We start from the raw sequence: 19292 nt of genomic DNA, 5'->3' as shown, positions 1-19292 counted from the left end.
TATATGTTCAACTAACTGTCAACAAATTGTCCTCTAGCAAAAACTATCCTATCTGCCCAATCTCAATACGTATGGCCTTTCATGGTACCCTGCAAGTAGATGGGACCCTATTTTTTTCACGTGATTTTTGATCCTACTGACAAACCACCATTCATGGATACAATATGATATACTTTATTGTCCATTTACATGGAAATTCATTTCATCTGCTGTGATGGTCCAAAATAGTTTTCGGAGGGTCCAATAAAGTAGTATAGACACCATGCCTCTCGATGGTCCAAAATCCTAATCCAGAAGTCCAAGAAAATGATCTCAGGCATCGCCATTGAAGGTGCAAGGTCCAATGGGGTGATCTGGGGTATTTCACCAAGATGCAATATCTGGCTCATGTGATTATGTCGAAGAGCGTTATACGCCAACCCTAGCAAGCTGTTGCATATAAACTGACTTGCAGTTGGTAGTTTGCTAATAGTTTGAGCATCTATAGATCATCTATTGTGGACAATCCAAATAAATCCCGTTTGACACCCTGTATACTCTTACATCCACTATTACAGCATCAGAAAATAAAGTTCTCCCAACCCAATCCATATTCATCACAAAACTCTTCTCTGGCACCCCATAAAATAGCAAATATGTACTAGCATCTGTACCTGCTTCTGCCCCTCCTATCTCAACCAAATCCACACAACACATTGGCCTAGCTCCTGACTGACATAAAAAGGTAGAAACTGTGACAGGGGGAGTGATTGAGTGACAACTGTACCTAGACTGGGTAATCAAAGCAGACGAGATATGGGAGGCTGCATGCGTCAGGTGGCGAGGTGCCCCAGAGGGGACTGCAGGGGCCTCAGGGGCCACTGGCTGTGTCTGGGTGGCTGGGGGTGGCTGCTCGCTGCAGAGGACAGAGTAGAGTTAAAACAGCCAGGAAGGATCAAGAGAGGGAAGTCGGGCTCTGGGGGAAACTATGAAAGGGAATTTTGGGGAATTCTTTGTGTGACATATTGACTGTGTTCACCCTGCAAACTCTCTCTAGATTTGACAGAACTGTCTGCTTCCTATGTGGGGGGGGGGGGCAGCAATAATGACCAACCATAAAAGCAACAGCTTGCGCAGCCCCAGGTCATTGTTATATTGTATTAAGGCTGGTCTAATAAAAAAAACAGGTTTAAGATGGATGGATCGTTATGACGATGAGGACGTTAAGGGTTAAAGGATGATGGGTTTGGCAGACATGCTCTGCATGACTACAGTACTCCACTGCCTTGAGGCTCTCTGTTCTCACACCGCTCACAGACATGGCAGGTCTTCCCGGTGTCTCTCTCCTCACAGTTTCCACGCAGTCCAGATGATCACAGCATCATCAGACCGTTTGACTTACCTTGGACACTCTCCCCTGTGAATGTACTAAACCCAAAGCCATAAATGCATACTGCTCATGAAACCTTTCACCTAACCACTCATGGAGTACAATCAATGTTTTCCAAGTCTAATTGGAACATAAAAACACATTTCAATAAATGTTCAATCAATCACATAGAAATAGTCGAAACCGAAAAAGTGAGACAACATCAGAACAATACAGTCACTCTCAATGAAACACACAAATATAGGGACATGCCAAAGACAAGGAAGATCACTCAGTTGGCGGAGGACAATAAAACCACCACAGACAAACTTTCAACCCACACAGCATTACCTCTCAGGGGTGGGTTCAGGGGCTACGGGGGCGGGCTCTGGAGACTGCGAAGCAGCAGGTGAAGCCACCTGATTGGGCAAAGCAGCGCTAGCGGGCAGAGCGACAGGTGCGGGGCTGATAGAGATTGGAGCATGCTCAAAAGGGCTACTGCATAAGAGGTTAGGTAGCATTGAGAGAAAACTGTCAGCAGTCTGAGGCCGAAAATCATATATACAAACAGCCCACGTAGGGCTAGGTGTATATGAATTAGAGAGTTAATGTCAGCACAAATAGACCTGTAAAGGTATATGGCCTCAATCACACGCAAAACCAAAAGCCTTGATATTGCTCAGCCCAACGCAAGGATGTCCATCCAGGAACAAATTGAAAAAGCATAGAAAAATAAATCAATTACAATTATTTACGAGTCTTATCTTTCAATATAAGGAGTTGGAGCTCGAGGTGAGCAAAAACCCCTATGCAGGAAATAAAAACCACACAGAAAAAGAAAGCAATCTGCTCATAAGATAAAATGGACATTTGCACTATTGGTTTTGGGTGAGTCACTGGAGAACGTATAGAGACTGGCAGTGGGGGCGAGTGGGGAAATATCTGGTTGTATCATGGAAAGCTGCCTAGCTGCTACTGCACGAATAGATTGTGCATAACGGGGAATGATTAAATAACCGTGTCAAGACAAGAGAGCTTCATCAATCATGTCCGAGGCCAGAGAGAGAGAGGGTTTACAGAGGGTACCATCTCACTGGGATGAAGCAGGCTATATTGCTTGATATGTACTTCGTCTTTACTTTACTAACACATGTGCATTAAACAGTGATTTGTAACGGTACAGAATATCATACTAATATAATATAATCAGAGACAATCTAAGGTGTCGGGAGAGTTTCAGCCGTAAACCCTGCTGGGGAAAGGATTAAACAGAGTATACAACAGAAAAAGCAAAAAAAAAAGGAGAGAAAAATGTGAACACTCAGTCAGCATGGCATAATCAATGAGTGGACACACTACAGAACATTTGTGAATTGACTTTTAAACCTAAGTAAAAACTAACAGATGTTGACATTTAAAACACAGCCGACTTGGACATGAGACCAAAACATTGAGTGAATGACTGAGGGAGAAGGTGGCGTTGAGGTTGCCCCACTCCGGACTGGGGAGAACGGAATGAATGCAATGCCCAGGGGGAGCTGCCCAGGCTGGAGGACAGACAGAGGATGCCAGGCATCTAGCAGCAACAGGCCTGATGGTGGTAGACCGATGGCTGACCCCTACTCACTTCCAGCACCCTGACCTCTTCTCCTGGACATCTCTCTGACCCCCCCATTCTTCCCTTTTGAGATTTACAAGCAGGTATAGAAGGGATAGTTGGAATGCCATATGTCAGGGAGGTGGTATGGCACAGAGAGAGGTCAGGTAGACAGTGGTCTCAGGTGGTCATTTAACCCTTCATCACTTTCTTTGGTGAACCCGTGAGGTTAGCAAGTGCTCCTAGGTTGTGGTTGTAGTATGTCTTTCTATGGTGTGTCTCACGGCTAGATGTGTGGAGTGCGGAGTGGAATGTTGGTGTGTCGGCAGGGGAGACGGAGGCTGGGTACAAGGACAGGACAGGCCACAGTCACACAGATACTAAAGACACTATTATTTCTGAATCCAACCAACCAAGTTTTCAACAACAAAGTTTTGTAGCGTTAACTGCTTTCATCTAGAGAGACCGCTACAAAGTCACTTTTATCTGATGGGAGTGTAGGGCAGGGTTCCCCAATAGGGGTCTCGCGGGCCAAATTCGGCCCAGGGGTGATGTTATTTGGCTCCCCCAAGTTTTCTGAGCAAAAAACAAACAAAAAAAGCATTTTTTTAAAGGCCCCTTGCAGTCAAAAACATGATTTATCTGCGTTTTAAATATAATTCCCATACAACGAGGTTGAAATAATACTGCCCTTTTAGTATAAGAGCAGTTTGAAAAGACCACCTGAAATTTCAGCCTGTTGTGGTGGGATGGAGTTTTGGCCTGCCTGGTGACGTCATCAGGCAGTAAATTAGTAAATAGACCAATAAAAAAAGAAAGTTCCAAAGCGCTCTGCCAATGACAGCTAGCTAGTTTTCCCCTCCCACTCAGACCACTCCCAGACAGTCCTAGCTAAATTCTTGCTTGAGAAAGAGCTCTTTGCTAAGAAGCTATTTTTGTTCATTTTTGAACATTTTAATTGAAAACAATCAACGAACATTTTTACACAGAAATGATTTGATATTGAGATAAAAATGGCTGCAATGGACCTTTAATAAAATACTAAAATCACCAGTAATTGAGCTCAATGTGATTTTAATTTAGGAAATATGTTCCCCCAAATTGTAAAATCACAAAAAAATGAGCTCAAAGGGATTTTAATTTAGTAAATCTGTCCGAAGCATTCCCACACAAAAATAGAGAAGCAAGGGGCCTCCCGGGTGGTGCAGCTGTGCCACCAGAGACTCTGGGTTCGCGCCCATTCTCTGTCGTAACCGGGAAGTCTGTGGGGCGACGCACAATTGGCATAGTGTCATCCGGGTTAGGGAGGGCTTGGCCGGTAGGGAAATCCTTGTCTCATCGCGCACCAGCGACTCCTGTGGCAGCCCGGGCGCAGTGCACGCTAACCAAGGTTGCCAGGTGCACGTTGTTTCCTCCGACACATTGGTGCGGCTGGCTTCCGGGTTGGATGCGCGCTGTGTTAAGAAGCAGTGCGGCTTGGTTGGGTTGTGTATCGGAGGACGCATGACTTTCAACCTTGGTAGTGATGAGACAAGATAGTAGCTACTAACAATTGGATACCACGAAATTGGGGAGAAAAAAAGGGGGTAAAATTCAAATTCAAAAAAAAAAAAAAAAAAAAAGAAGCATGTCATCGTATCCCAATTTAATCAAGGTTGGAAATTATACTTTTTTTTGTCAAATATTATATCTGTTTGGGATTCTTGTAGTCAATTTACAGTTTACAAATGATTTATACCTACTGATGTTCAAAATCAGCCCACGGCTGAATGTAATTGTGGACCCCTGGTGTGGGGTATAAGCCTATCTGGCATAGGTACAGACATCTAACTTCAATACTACTGGATCTCTATTTGAACTCAGACAGCCATGTACACAGACACACACATAGGCACAGACAGACTTCCCTCACAACAAGTGGTTTATAGAAACAGACATTCTGTGCAGCTCACTTGGTACACACAGAGGACACTGGCCTTCAAAAAACACAATAACCCTCTCCACGCCGTATCAATAGATTGCATTGACAGAATTGCTGTGATGTATTTCCAGATGTATTGAGGGAATGTGTTCCAAGTTAGGGGCATAGGAAGGATATTGTGCTTTGAAGGCTGAATTCAAAATCTGTTACCTCCGATTAACAACATAAGGGGAAGGGGGAAAGAAGAGAGAAGAAGAGAGAAGAAGAAAGAGGCCACACCTGACGGAGAGATGTTAAAGATAGTTGATAACATACATGCACCACTCTTTCATCTGCCCATTACCTATAAACAGCTAGGAATTTGAACGACTTAATATGTATACTAAAGCCATTTCTCCTCCACTGTGGAAAGGAAAAGGAGAGTTTTGAAGAGCAACAAATCTATAGCTGGTAACGTCTGCTTGGCACAACTGTCAACATAGGGACATTGTTACTGCTCCCGCTAAAGCAGCTGGGTTAGTAAGGCAGCGCCATGGGCAGGCAACCTTCTCCTGCGACCCAAAGACCACTCCTGGTTAGGCAGGTAAACACTGGCATGTGTTTGCATTGACAAGGGCAGGCGATTGAGAGACCAGTCCATGCACTTACAGGCAATTTAGGAGGACGATAACTGAGATTACAGCTAGTCAAGTTAGGGGGAAATGGGTCTAGTACCACAAACAGGTATGTATATTACCACGTTCAGCTACTTCAAAGCAGCAGTGAGCTCTAACCATAGAGGTTTAGGATTTGCGAGTGGGGCTTGAGGTTGAGGGAGGGGGATGGCTTACTGCAGAGCTGTAGTAGATGAGGAAAACACTGACTAACAGGTGCTACAGGCAAGACTCTAAGACAAGGGAGCGCAATGAGTCAGACACACAACATGAAGACTGACACAAACACATACTGTAGCTGTCAACAAGTACCCCCTCACCTTCTGTACCCTTTACATGATTCTCGAATGGTACATAGGCCCGAATCAACTCTACCTTCTTGACGGACCGCACTGTGATTAGTCCCATGGATTAAACCTACAATACAACTTCGCATCGCCGACCGTCACAAGCTTATCTATAATATCGAAACAACCTCTACGGTCCTTGACGCTTTCGAAAACAATATCATTTTCTAAACATGACGATAAGAAGATGGGAAGTCACATGGGCACTTGGCCCCTAAAATGGGCCCTAGAAGTCACCAACTGCAAAAAAAAAAAAAAAAACACATGGGAACTGAGCACACACACCGAATGGCCTTCCACTAATTTGGCGGTGAGGGTGGGATGAGAGAGTAGGATAGCCATGTAGTGACGTGCCAAAATTTGATGTGAAGCAATGACGCCTGTCCTGATGTTTAGGAATGTTTGGTGTGTCAGTTCTCAAATCTGTGATGGAAATTAAGAGAGGGAGTCAGGTACAGGCCTAGAATACTCAGTGGAACTGAAGTGGAAAATGAGATTTTGTTTTGGGGACGGAGACTGAGGCCGGTGTATGATATAGGAGGATGAAGAGGAGGAGCGATGCAGGGCGAGAGGGGGTCAGCCACCCAGAGGCACTCCAGTGCAAACACACTGTCTCCCTGAGCATGCATTGCATGCAGGTGGAAATCTCTCTCAGGGGAGGTGAGGTGAGGAGGAAGGGCAGTTAGCAGAGGTTTCTAACAGTTACAGACGGGCATTAAATAATCCATTCATCAGCCCACAGCAGAGCTAAGTAACAGCAGCTCCCCTATGTGCCAACCAAACAAGCAGAGTTACCTTTCAAAGGGCTTTCAACGCCTTCAAACATGGCCTAGTCAAATCTCACTACTCACATATTTGACTTCCTGTTCTCCTCTCTTACGCGGGAGGACGGGACGACGCCCAACAGGGTGTTGTCTGAAGGCTGTACTTCCCTCCTGATATGATGGTTCCTTCAGCCACATCTGACCTATCCTATAGTAGCAGCTAGAGACTCTTGCCTCGATAAGGCCTAAATGGACAGACCATTGACATAATACTGCTTTCTATGTAATAACAGACAATCAACATAATATTGACCTCTGTTTAGGGAATCTCACAATTGATGGCATGATTATATGAGAGCGAATGATGGCTGAGCACAGTAATAACACAGTCATCGCTCTGTGTAACAGACTAAATGGCAGGTGTGGAGAAGATCAAAGCCTTGTTTTCTAAATGGTGTACCAATGAAGCAGGTCAGTTCATCTTTCTGTGGGTAATATGAAAATTAGCTTGGTTTATTTCTACAGTCTTTCTAAAGAACTTTTCGGAATACAATCTCAAAGTGATTGAACGATGTTATTTGTCATAAATATCTTATCACACTACCAGCGGTGTAAAGTATTTAAGTAAACATACTTTAAAGTACAACTTAATTAAGTAGTTCTTTTTTTTTTTTACTTCACTACATTCCTAAAGAAAACAAATGTACTTTTTACTCCATACATTTTCCCTAACACCCAAACACACTCATTACATTTTGACAGGAAAATAGTCAAATTCACCTACTTATCAAGAGAACATCCCTGGTCATCCCTTTTGCCTCTGATCTGGCGGACTACCTAAACACAGGTGCTTCATTTGTAAATTAATGTCTGAGTATTGGAATGTGCCCCCCAAAAAACGACTTAAGAAGTACTTTAAAGTATTTTTCCTTAAGTACTACGTAAATAAAAAATATATAAACATTGTGCCGTCTAGTTTGCATAAGTACCGTAATTTCCGGACTATAAATCGCTACTTTATTCCCACACTTTGAACCTCGCGGTTTATACAATGACGCGGCTAATTTATGGATTTTTCCCGCTTTCACAAGATTCATGCCGCCAAAAAACTGAGCACCGTCACATAATGTGATGAAAATTGAGCGCGCTCAAACTTCCCATCATTCTGATTGCGGTAGTAATTTTGTCACCCTCATCATGGCAAAGACACGGAGAAATGCATATGATGCAGCTTTCAAGTTGAAGGCGATCGATCTGGCTGTTGGAAAAGGAAATAGAGCTGCTGCACGGGAGCTTGGCCTTAATGAGTCGATGATAAGACGTTGGAAACAGCAGCGTGAGGAACTGACTCAGTGCAGAAAGACAACAAAAGCTTTCAGTGGGAAGAAAAGCAGATGGCCCAAAGTATTTGCAGCCACTCGACATCAGTGTAAATCGTGCATTTAAGGTGGCACTCCTTGTTCAGTGGGAGGCTTGGTTGACAAGTGGGGTGAAATCCTTCACTAAAACGGGCCGCAGGCGAAGAGCATCTTATGGTCAAGTCTGCCAGTGGGTCCTGACAGCGTGGAGCATTGTCAAAAAATCCACTATCATCAACGGGTTTCGAAAGGCTGGACTGCTGCACAGGAGGAGGAAGATAGTGACCAATGACTTTCTTGGTAGGCTACTGTTTTCATTTTAGTTACAAGCCGTGTTTCGTTAAAGCCTATTTATTTTTGTTTACAAGCCGTGTTTCGTTTAGAGGCTGTGTAAAGTTCATTTGTTTCAATGTACCGGTAGGCACCTGCGGCTTATAGACATGTGCGGCTTATTTATGTACAAAATACATCTTTTTTAATAATTCAGTGGGTGCGGTTTATATTCAGGTGCGCTTAATAGTCCAGCAATTACGGTATGTTTTAGCAATTCCATTTACTGTTGATACTTAAGTATATTTCAAACCAAAATACTTTTTTGACTTTTACTCAAGAATAATTTTTACTGAGCGACTGTCACTTGAGTCATTTTGTATAAAGATATCTTTACTTTTACATTTGGATACTTTTTCCACCACTGCTCTCTATGAGGCAATGTAGCTTGGTTATTAGATATCCCAAAGCCATTTACATTATATAAAATATCTCTGTCTTGTCTAGGTCAAACATCTCAAAGGCCAAAGTACTTGAGGCACAAGGCCTTGACCTTTGTTGGGGGCTTCTGTGAAAATCAAGCCTTCACACCAACTTCAATTTACAAAAGACCTGCTTGAATAGTGAAGTGCCTCTACCCTTGGTAGTTGAGACAGAAATTACTATTCAAAACGTTCAATACCAATGATGAAATGTAACAGAAAATGGATGAACTTCTCCCATTGAAGTCAAAGGAAACTCATAGTCTACATATAATCCAATAATGTTCCCTCTGATTGAAGTCATACATAATCGTGTGGCCATCTGGCCATTAGCCAGACTGGAGCCTATCCTTTAATCGTTTTAAAAAGTCAGTGCAATGCACAATGCAGGCAGCACTCCTGATTATCACTGCAATAGTCCACTTTACTTCATGCCATTCACTCTCTCTGGGCAATTCTCTAATTCCTCACTTTATCATAGGCCGCAAGGGTTTGCTGCTCTCCACACATTCCAAATGAGCCAGAGCCCGAGGACAAGGAAACAAACAAGCCATCTTTCATCTGTGAGTGATTCATATTAAGAATAATTACGACTTCGGTTGATATTGGGGAATTGTTGATCCAAAATTGGAACCTTGAGATCGCTGTTACGTTCTATGTAAATGGTTTCTTGGGAGCGGCTTTGAAATTCTAAACAAACAACTGATTTTATTTAGAGTTTTTGATGAATCATACAGATGTAGGATCTCAATTTGACCAGTATTGTCACAGCAAAATCATCCTGCATCAACAGGATTTGAACAGTTAGTCCACATAATGTTGCTTGATTGGTGGTTAGGTTATTAGTTGGTCAAAATTGGGCTACATGAAAGGTGCAATACTGTTAATATAACTGTGTTATTGAGTGTTTTCAGGTCATTTATTTAAATCATGAAGCATTTCCTGCAGTGCAGGAAAATTCTCAACAACAAAAGAGTGATCAAATTAAGATCCTAGACCTGTATCTATAATTTTTTTATGGTCTCTAAGAGGGTGTTATGCTGCTATGCCTTAAAGGTAAGCAACTATTTCCTCTATAACTTCCATTTAAAGCTTATAAACTGCTACATCAAAACTGAATCTGATAAATATGATACGAAAGCAACCAAAGGAAAAATGTGTTTCGTTCACAGTGGTATCGTTTTTATTCATACTTATATCACAATGTCAAACTCAAATAGTGATAATTTAATGTTGAAATACAATCCAACTTTTTATACAGCTGCAATTAATTTTGAAAACTAGGATCAACTTTCATTGCCAGAATAAGCGGGAAAGATGACATTGGGCTAAAATCTCCATTACAGCATGTGATCAACAAGTATTGAACAAACCTCTTTCCACTAACTCACTTTCCAGTATCTTTAGGCTGACCTTCTCCTCACTCACCTGCTCTACCCTTCTCTGATTGCTACAGTTAAATTCGGTCTGACACTTCTTTTAAACCAGGGTTTTTTCTGGCACGTTAAGGATTTGAGCAGACAGGCCATTGTGCCAACTTTTCAATTTGGCAAAACGTGGGCCTTTAAATTCTGTGTCAAACTTTTCCCTGTGGCATGAGGAAAGACAAAAGGGAAAATGGGGGGGAAGAAAGAGAGAGGGAGAAAAGGGGGGGATTAGAGATGGGTTAGGGACTGTGGCCTCCACTCCCCTGCCTGAGTCCTGTGAGGGTAAGAGTGCACTGGGGGCTCCCAAATTCTTCACAAACACAAATCAACCCAACTCCTGGGTGGGGTCTATGATGTCCTGCACTATACTGTATCAGGGTCCCTGATGAATTAGCTCAGGCATGAGAAATTACTAATGAGAAAACAAAAAAGTTAAACACGTTCTGTGTCATTTCAGCTGGAGGAGTCTAACAGACTGCTGGGAACTTGTGTGAGGTCATCATGAGGGCTATTTGTAATCCGTGTGAGGGGAACTATCGATACACTTCAGACTATTCTTACTGTTGGCTCAGAATGACATGAGTCACATGCTAACCTTCAAGTTCAGCACAGAAAGGGGTGTGGAGTTGGGGCCTGAAGCAGGGCCGAGTGACCCTGTGACCCTTGACCCCTTAGCTCACAGCAGGAACTCTGCTAAGGGCTCATATGTTCTGGAGCAATGTCTAAATACAGCTTTTCTGCTAGGCCACCGGTCGCTGCTGCTAGATGCCTACCTTGATTTCCTCAGATGTTCCACGTCTGGGTCTTGCACTGTAGGAGACACAGAGAGAGAGAGAGAGACAGAGAGAGAGAAACAGAGAGAGAGAGACAGAGAGAGAGAGACAGAGAGAGAGAGACAGAGACAGAGAGACAGAGACAGAGACAGAGAGAGACAGAAGAGGAACCATCAGTAAGTGTTTGGCAGGGTAAGAAGGGTCGACTAAAACTAAATGAAACAGAACAGCGCTACTTACTGAACTCCGTTCCCGTGATGTGGGCGAGGAGGCGGAAGGACTTGGACTGCACCTGGGAGGAGCTGCGGGCCCAGTCGTTCAACTCCATGTCCCTGTCTGCAGTCTTGATGACAGCCTGATACACTGGGGAGGCACTGTCTACCTGAGCGTCTTTTACAGGGAGTGAACTGGAACCACAGAGAGAGGGCTGGCTCGTCACACTGGCACTAATTCCTACCCCACCATCGCCATCAGGGCGTATAGGGATTGGGGTCTGTTATTCGGGTTTCTGATCACGGTGTTCAGAAACTGCAGCCCGGTGGTGATGATTTATTATTGGGGCATGTCTGAGGTTATACATATACTATAACTAACTTGTGTGGTCTGCTTGGATGACTAAGGAGCATTTAGGGGAATTGGCATTTAGGGGGTATAACTATTTCATAGTGTGATGTAAAAACCAAAATTGGTGTTGCATAAGGGGAGCTGCATGAGAGGGGCTTAAAAACTGGACATTAAAAAGGAGCATCCGCCTAAAAAGGAGCATCCCCCAGCGTACGCTCACACAAACCAGTGATGGAATGCTAAAGAGATGTCTAATAGTTTCCTATTTTCAGGAGCTTGCATGTGAAGCATTATGGCTGCATAGCTACTAGCTAGCTTGGACCCTGTGGTATCTTTCCTCAACAGCATATTATAGAACTTTAATTTCAAACAATCATTTTTTTTTTAAATGGTGTACCTTCAGCAGGAGGAGGAAAGAGCTCAGAACATTCCGTTTAGTGTCGTTATTAAACCAGTATAGCTCCTGGTACATGGCATAACTATTGCTGGTCAGCTGCGCATTCCCTGAGCACTGATAGTTCTGGCCACCTAGCTGAGGCCGGCACTTCAATGTGTCCCTCCTCCGTTCATTTCCTTTTTTATATCCATATAAATCATGCAGTTTTTTTTTTTTTTTTTTTGCAATTCAAGAGAAAATGGAGTTTTGATAACATCCCAGCAGACAATAAAACCTATGTGACAGAGAGCCTTGAAACATAAAGAATCCCTGTGTAGCCAGCGCCGGAGTGGACACCCTCTAAGAAGCGGTTTGCAACACCATGAGCAGAACATTATGGAGAATGGAGGAATGAGCGGAGCGGGGAATGATTGATGGAGAAACTGCCAAATAACACAATTATGATTCTGTGGTTGATCTTTAGGCAATATCGGTTTGCACCTCACTCTGTGCTTTTCTAAAAACTCTAATAATGTATGGCATGAAAACGTCTGAATCGATGGATGTTTTCGATACATTTCAAAACAGCACAATTTCAGCACAATTTTCCAACTGAATGAAAAATTGTTTGTTAGTAATCAGATAGTCAGTGATATAGAGCCACACACCATATAGTGATGTTCTCTACAAACAGCTGCTCTGCAATCAACTTCCATCAAACTATGACGTCATCATTGGATTAAGGGTGCAGAGGCAATATCCGGCAATTCTAGACGTCCTTCCATCAACCCACAAACTACGCCAATTGGTGGCGTGTGTCGAAAATTGCCATGGGTAGAAAAAGCAGACCCTCCATTCAGTGTGAGGACGTATTGGGTTAGCAGAGAGAAGGTTTGGGACGAGCGAGGTGAACAAGCAAAGAGTGGTGAGGGAAACGGACATGGAGGAGGCGGCGGAGGGATATGAAGACAGCACACAGGCTGGGCTCCGTAGGTTGTCACAGAGCGGTCTACTTACGCCAAGGGGGAGCCGGCTGGGACTTCCTCTCTGTACAGCAGGGATGGGGTGGGGCAGGGCAGGGTCGGGGGGAGCAGCATGAGGGAGGATTAAATATGAATCCCATAGGGGATGTCAGAGTGAGAACCCAGAAAAAGGACACTTTTCTCCACATACAAACAAAACAATTTGCCTGGAAGCATGTGCGTCTACATATTTACATACACTGATACAAATCAAGAGCTTACGGTCCCTTTCATGAAATTATCAATTTTGCAACGGTAACTAGCTGAATATGATGTGTGTACTGAGATCTCCAAGTATTTGAAAGGTAATCATGGGTGAGGATATGTAAATGGATCAGGGAAGGCTTGGTGACTAACCTGGTGGTTTCATGCTTGAATGTGAGCACGGCATGGAGACGTTCAGAGAACGAATGGAAAGAATCTAACAAATACACTTGAATACCGCAACAGGTGACCTGCCTTTGTAACAAGGAATACGCCTTTATAAATACACTACATCTGTGCCTTGGCGCACAAAACCAAACCCCTTCCAGCACCAGACAATTCAGTAGTCAGACAACCACAAAACTAACAGTCAAAACCTGAGCACTGCACCAACACACAACCAACAGCACCTTTGAACACACAGATCTCCCTGCTACCTGTTACAAACCATCCGTGTTGCATGTATGCTCCTTCTCGACACATACAGAAGGCACTTAGGACATTCAGAACTGTACAACCATTTTTAAAAGGATGGTAACCATCCTAGGTCATTAGACCCTGATAAGGCATCCTGGTGAAGTCGGTCTGCGGTTTTAGTTTCTCCAGCACAGCACGGCTACACTATGCTGCAGTGCCAGACTAGTTCAACAGCCAGCAGAGGAGAGGAAAGGAGGGGTAATACCCTCTTAGAAAAAACTTTGTTTTTAACCTGGAACCAATAAGGGTTATTCAAATGGTTCTTCCTATGGGGGACAGCCAAAGAACCCTTTAAAGTTTGAGATTTTTTTTCTAAGAGTGTATTAAAGTCATGCAGGCTGGGTAGGAACGCTACAAAGAGTGGGTGGGGGGAGGAGACAAGGAAAGGGAGTGAGAGAGGGAGTGCAGAGGAAGGAGGGTCTTACCCGCCCTCGTGGCCCTTGGACTGGGACTGTCCGGCGATGGCGTCCATAATGGCGTCCTGGGAGTACATGCTAATGGGGGTGTTGTACTGGGCATGGATGATGGTGGCCTTGCCCCCAGGACCCTTCACCTCGATGGGCTTGTGGGTGGACAGAGCAGTGTCCTTCAGTGCATTGGGGTTGAAGTTGGGGATGTACTCGTTGCTGTTGTGGAGAGCGGTGGAGGGTCCCGGAGGAAGGCGGCAGGGTTGTGACGGGGAGGGTGAAGAGGAGAAGGAGGGAAGAGACGGGGGGGAAAGAGGGGAAAGGAGGAGGGTGGCAGTGGAAGGAGAAGTTGTGTGAGATGGAAAGTTCAACAGTGTCATAGCCTGCTAGCAGATCAGTTTGTGCTTCAGCCAACTCCTCTGTCGTGTGTACTGTCGTGTGGAACATGATCATGCACGGCACAACAATGGGTGGCACAAACAAAAGAGTTGGCTAATGCACAAGAGATCTGCTACGTGACTACTACAAGAGTGTGGGGCTTTGGAGAGAAAGGCAGATCAGTTGCCATCGAGGCGCTGTATGTCACACAGCAAACATGCTCTCTACAGTAAATCTCTCAGTAGAGCAGGCACAGCACAGCTCACATATCTGCGCACACACACACACACACACACACACACACACACACACACACACACACACACCGGTTTCCCCTCAAGACACACAGGTCAACCCTCCCAGGTATGTGGCAGCATCAGCCTACAGGATGGTGTTATACAACTGGCCCACAAGTAAACTGATCAAGATAAAAGAGTAAATGGAGATGTTAATATAAGCATGCACTGTCGAGTTACAAAAATGTAAAGGCTCATTTATTGAACCATTGCATCGTGCAGACATTCAAAACTGATCTGCAAATCCTCTACATAGTATTAGCCATCTTTCAAATGGGAAGCTTCACACTTCCACACTCTCTACCTAAATGTCATATGTACATGGTTGATGGCTTATGGGGGAATTTAGCATTAAGTCAGAAAATGACCGTTATTCTCGAATAAAAAAAAATACATCCCAAAAACACTATTAATGAACAAGGGATCTTGTCTGTGAGAGTTCGAAGGCAACGTTTTTTTTCCCCTCTTCTCTTCTCTTCACGAGACCGAGGTTAGGATTCATGAGACGTTCTCGGGCGGACGTTGACGACCTTTACATTGCAAGCCGAAAAAGGTCATTACGAACACCGACGCTAGAACTGCGCATCCATCCCAAAAGGCAGAATCACTACACAACAAGCCAAGGCAATGCACATCCACTTCACACCAAAGAGACTGACACAAGAACAACGACATCACACCACACCACACAGCTAAACCGCACAATCGTTTGGACACACGCTACAACACCACAACCAGGAAGTACTAACTTGGCAGGAGTGTTGAAAATAACCTGAGGCAGTGGAGAAGAGAGAAAGAGACAGTGGGTCAACGACACAATTACACTCCACAGTACACCTACACAAGGCTGCTCGTGTGGCGTGAAATGCAAGCCGCAACGCGTGTCAGAGATGAGCGAATAGGACGGGAGAAAATGGAGGGATAGATAAGAGGTGGGTGAAGACTGACCCCGAGTTCACTGGGAATCACACAATGCAACAGCGAAAGTCATCAATGACAAAGATGTTTTCACCTTTTGTTGACGTTCATCCTCGACTATGATTACTGAGGCTTGTCCGCCACTGATATAAAGCCATGGCATTGCAGGCTCCTTAAATATATAACACACACACACACACACACACACACACACACACACACACACACACACACACACACACACTCTGCTTATGTCAGAGCAATGGTACGACGTGACAAAGAGAAAGTGGGAGAGAGAGTGCCACAGGGGAGAGAGCGATATTTCCGTACTCCGTGTGTTTTAGATGAGGACAGAAAGCGAGATAAAGAGAGAGAGAAAGGGGGAGAGTGAGAGGCGAAGCGAGAGGGCCAGATGAGACAGATATATATTGGGGTAGTGTATGTTTAGCACAGCAGAAGAGAGAGAAACCTGAACCCAGCCATTACAAGGCCTGTTAAAGAGATGACAAGAACAGGTGCTTGCCCTGAACCATCGGCACGGTGACAGAGTAATCTTATAGAGAAGTCTTGTTAAGATTAGCACTAGAGGAACGCTAGTGCACCGTGTTCACCACAAAGGCTGATACAGCACTGCACTTAGCGATTCCCCTCGGACTTTCTCATATCCATGTGACGCTATTAGCATTTCATTGAAACATCAGACGCGTACTTAAAAAAACGATCCTCACTGTGCAGAGTCACTTCAGCCACCCTGGCCACGTTTAAAGCAATGGTTTGGTTGATCTCTTCAGATACACCCGTACTGTAAGGCTCGTCTGGGACGTTGCGGCGTGTATTTCGGCAGAGGGGACACCTAATCTCCTGTGGGCTCTTTTGTATCACATGGAGGAGGGCCACAGGCTTGAGCTAGGGGGCTTTACAAGAACTGTGCCTCTCCTGGACATTCCCCGCTGGGGAAACCTGAATCACTAGGACCAACTGGGGTCAACAAGCTGTCTGGAGGCCAGCTCAGGATGAGAATACACAGCTAAATCTGAATGTTCTGAGACTCTTTCTATCCTTCTGTCCCACGAGGGCAGAGTAGCAGGGACTGGGTGGAGTAGGCTGGAACCCCTTAAGAGTAGACTGAAGTTAGACATAGACACTGATCTATGATTAGTTTTGTGTGTGTGTGTGGGGGGGGTTAGCTGATCCTACACCTGAGCCTACAGGCAACTTCTACCCAGAGCTTGTACCCCAACCCCCTCCTCTCCACTATGGGATTGAACAGGCCTAGCCACCCCAGGCTGCTGCTGCTACTACCAGGCTCCCTGGCCTGTTCCAGTTGGTTACATACCCCACTGAGAGGCCTGCTGCAGAGGCCTTTCCTCTGTGGCTCTCCTGGAGCTGAGCCATCTCTCGCAGGGTCTCAGCTGAGTACAGCCCAATAGGGGTGTTATACTGCGCCTTCTCTGTGGGGGTCGTCTTGCCCCCGGGGCTTGGCGTTTGCCTCTTGGTGGGCGACCCTGAGTAGGAGTTTGTCTCGCCAGACGCCTCTGGTGACACGGAAGAGGTATTGCAGGCCGAGAGGCCACCATTGATTTGAGTTGTTTGACCCTTCAGGAGGGGAGAGATGTGGGTGAGGTGGATGAGGGGGAAGACAGATAGAGGGGTGGTCAGAGAGAACAAAGCCAAAGGTACTCTATCAAATTCAAAAATAGAGTTGTATGAAGTTATACTTGGAAGGCAGGGGTGGGTGCTGCGTTATCACCAATATCACCAGTAGAGGGCAGTGAGAGACTTCACATAGGCACCATGCACATGGCTCCCCAAAGAGAGAGTACAATTCTGAGAAGATCAGACCAGCAAGGTCCAGGGCTGTTCTCACAGACCCCAGAGCTGGACGTGCTGCCTCTGTTGCTCCTTAAACCCCTAATGGAGGAGCTTTGCATGGAGCTTTCTGGAGCTCTCTCCCCTGATGCCTCTGGCCTGAGAGGAGGTACTGGTTTCACTGAGAGTCCTCAAACCACTCGATCCCATATGAGTGTGACTGAAAAGTGTGTGTGTGTGTGTGTGTGTGTGTGTGTGTGTGTGTGTGTGTGTGTGTGTGTGTGTGTGTGTGTGTGTGTGTGTGTGTGTGTGTGTGTGTATCTTCTCTTTATAAGCGCACGCTACTGAAATTCTACAACTCGGGAAGTATGAAAACTGAGCATTCGTTGTGCTGAATATTTTGGTAGAGTGAGACCGAACAGAGTGCTTCTGGCCGAGTGTGTGATGTCTCTGAAGGTGCTGTCATGCTTACCTTCTGGTGAGGGATCTGTTGCATGGGAGAGTCGATTCTTGGGATGGCACTTTGCAGAACTGGGCGCTTTGACCTGCAGCAAAACAATGAAAATCAATAAATCAATGATCAATGAAAATATTAGAATTATAGCAGGGTGACTTGGAATTCTACCACATGAATAACACATTAGTGGCTGTCAGAAAAGGTGTTCTGCACTGAAACAGCTTTCATTTCAACCAAGGTAGTCCCGCCAACGCCTGAAGTATAAACTTGGCCTTTCATTTTATTGCCATTCTATTGGTTGTTAGACATCAAACTTACTTTTACTGCATTTATTCTTTCCATTTAAGTTGATGTAGTTCTGTCCTTGAGGTGCTCTTGTCTATGTCACAGAAAAGCTTAGGCATTTATCCTGATGGAACGCAGACTGCCATTTTCTTATTACTAGAGATATCGGTTATGTAATTATTACCCCAGGATGTGTTATGCCAGAGGACAATTCGCACAGGATTCGTTATTCCAAACGCCTCCCTGTAATTCTTCATTCTTTTTTTTCTCCATTCAAGTCAGTCTTATAAAGGAAGCCTGGACGGTTCTATTCTAGGTTTGAAGATATTTCAACAATTTTTAGACGATTAAAGGCTACTCTCGCGCTTGGTTGCCCAATGTGTAGGTGTCCACATAATATAATATTGAGGAAGTGTGATCGTGATCATTATTTTAGCGATCTACAGTAGACGTCCCTCCTAAAGAAAATGCCCCCCCCCCCATCCTGCTGATGTGAGCTGCTGAACAACAGACTTGCACTTGAGATGAGAGATGAGTTAATAGGTGAGAACGTGAACTTCCCATTTCCAAAAAATGTAGCTCAGTGTGTGTGGGGGGGGTCAATGCTTTTCTATCTAATTCCTACATCGACAGCTAGGCCAGGCAACATACTTTTTTTTTATTGCACATTTAAACAAACTTTGGCAATGTTCAACTTATATTCATTAGCACAAAGCATATAGGCCTAAACAAAAAGGATTCACTGTGAAAAGTGATACTTGTAAGGCTATTCATTGGAAATATATGCTTTGTTTTCATCAACAAATTATCAAATCAGTTCTTGTTTCTCAAGCAACACCTGTCAAACTCTGATGCATCAGAAAACACAGGGATGTCAAAAAGCACGGGACTAATATTATCAGAGGACTTTAGAGTTTGCCAAAAAACAGTAGGTTATTCCTCTCCTCCCTTACATAATAATTCAATAATAACATATATATTTTTTTTAAACGTAAGAAAAGTGAGATTTTCACGTGTGGAATTGCACGTTCACATTTGGAAACATTAACATGTGTAAATCACATTTGCAGTTTCACATGTAAGAAAAGTCCACCCACTGTGTACACACTGGTAGAATTAGAAAAATCCCCCCCCATGTCATTTCAATGAAATGATGATG

The 19292-nt window shown here is 44.4% G+C and overlaps 1 protein-coding gene across 1 annotated transcript in view; it reads right to left on the bottom strand.

Moving 5' to 3' along the window:
• LOC118361374 (LIM domain-binding protein 3-like) overlaps positions 1 to 19292 on the bottom strand; it is a 72033-nt gene that overhangs the window by 10167 nt on the left and 42574 nt on the right. The window contains exons 3-10 of the mRNA XM_052470354.1: positions 17864 to 17936; positions 15414 to 15436; positions 14009 to 14209; positions 11181 to 11347; positions 10941 to 10977; positions 10221 to 10328; positions 1700 to 1813; positions 767 to 895 (exon numbers count right to left, since the gene is read on the bottom strand). Coding sequence (XP_052326314.1) covers positions 767 to 895; positions 1700 to 1813; positions 10221 to 10328; positions 10941 to 10977; positions 11181 to 11347; positions 14009 to 14209; positions 15414 to 15436; positions 17864 to 17936 — 852 coding nt within the window. The remainder of the gene's footprint in view (positions 1 to 766; positions 896 to 1699; positions 1814 to 10220; positions 10329 to 10940; positions 10978 to 11180; positions 11348 to 14008; positions 14210 to 15413; positions 15437 to 17863; positions 17937 to 19292) is intronic.

Source organism: Oncorhynchus keta, chromosome 2, assembly GCF_023373465.1.
Source record: "Oncorhynchus keta strain PuntledgeMale-10-30-2019 chromosome 2, Oket_V2, whole genome shotgun sequence".
Classification (NCBI taxonomy): Eukaryota; Metazoa; Chordata; class Actinopteri; order Salmoniformes; family Salmonidae; genus Oncorhynchus; species Oncorhynchus keta.
The sequence above is the reverse complement of the archived record's forward strand: the minus strand, read 5'-3'. Positions and strand labels throughout refer to the sequence as shown.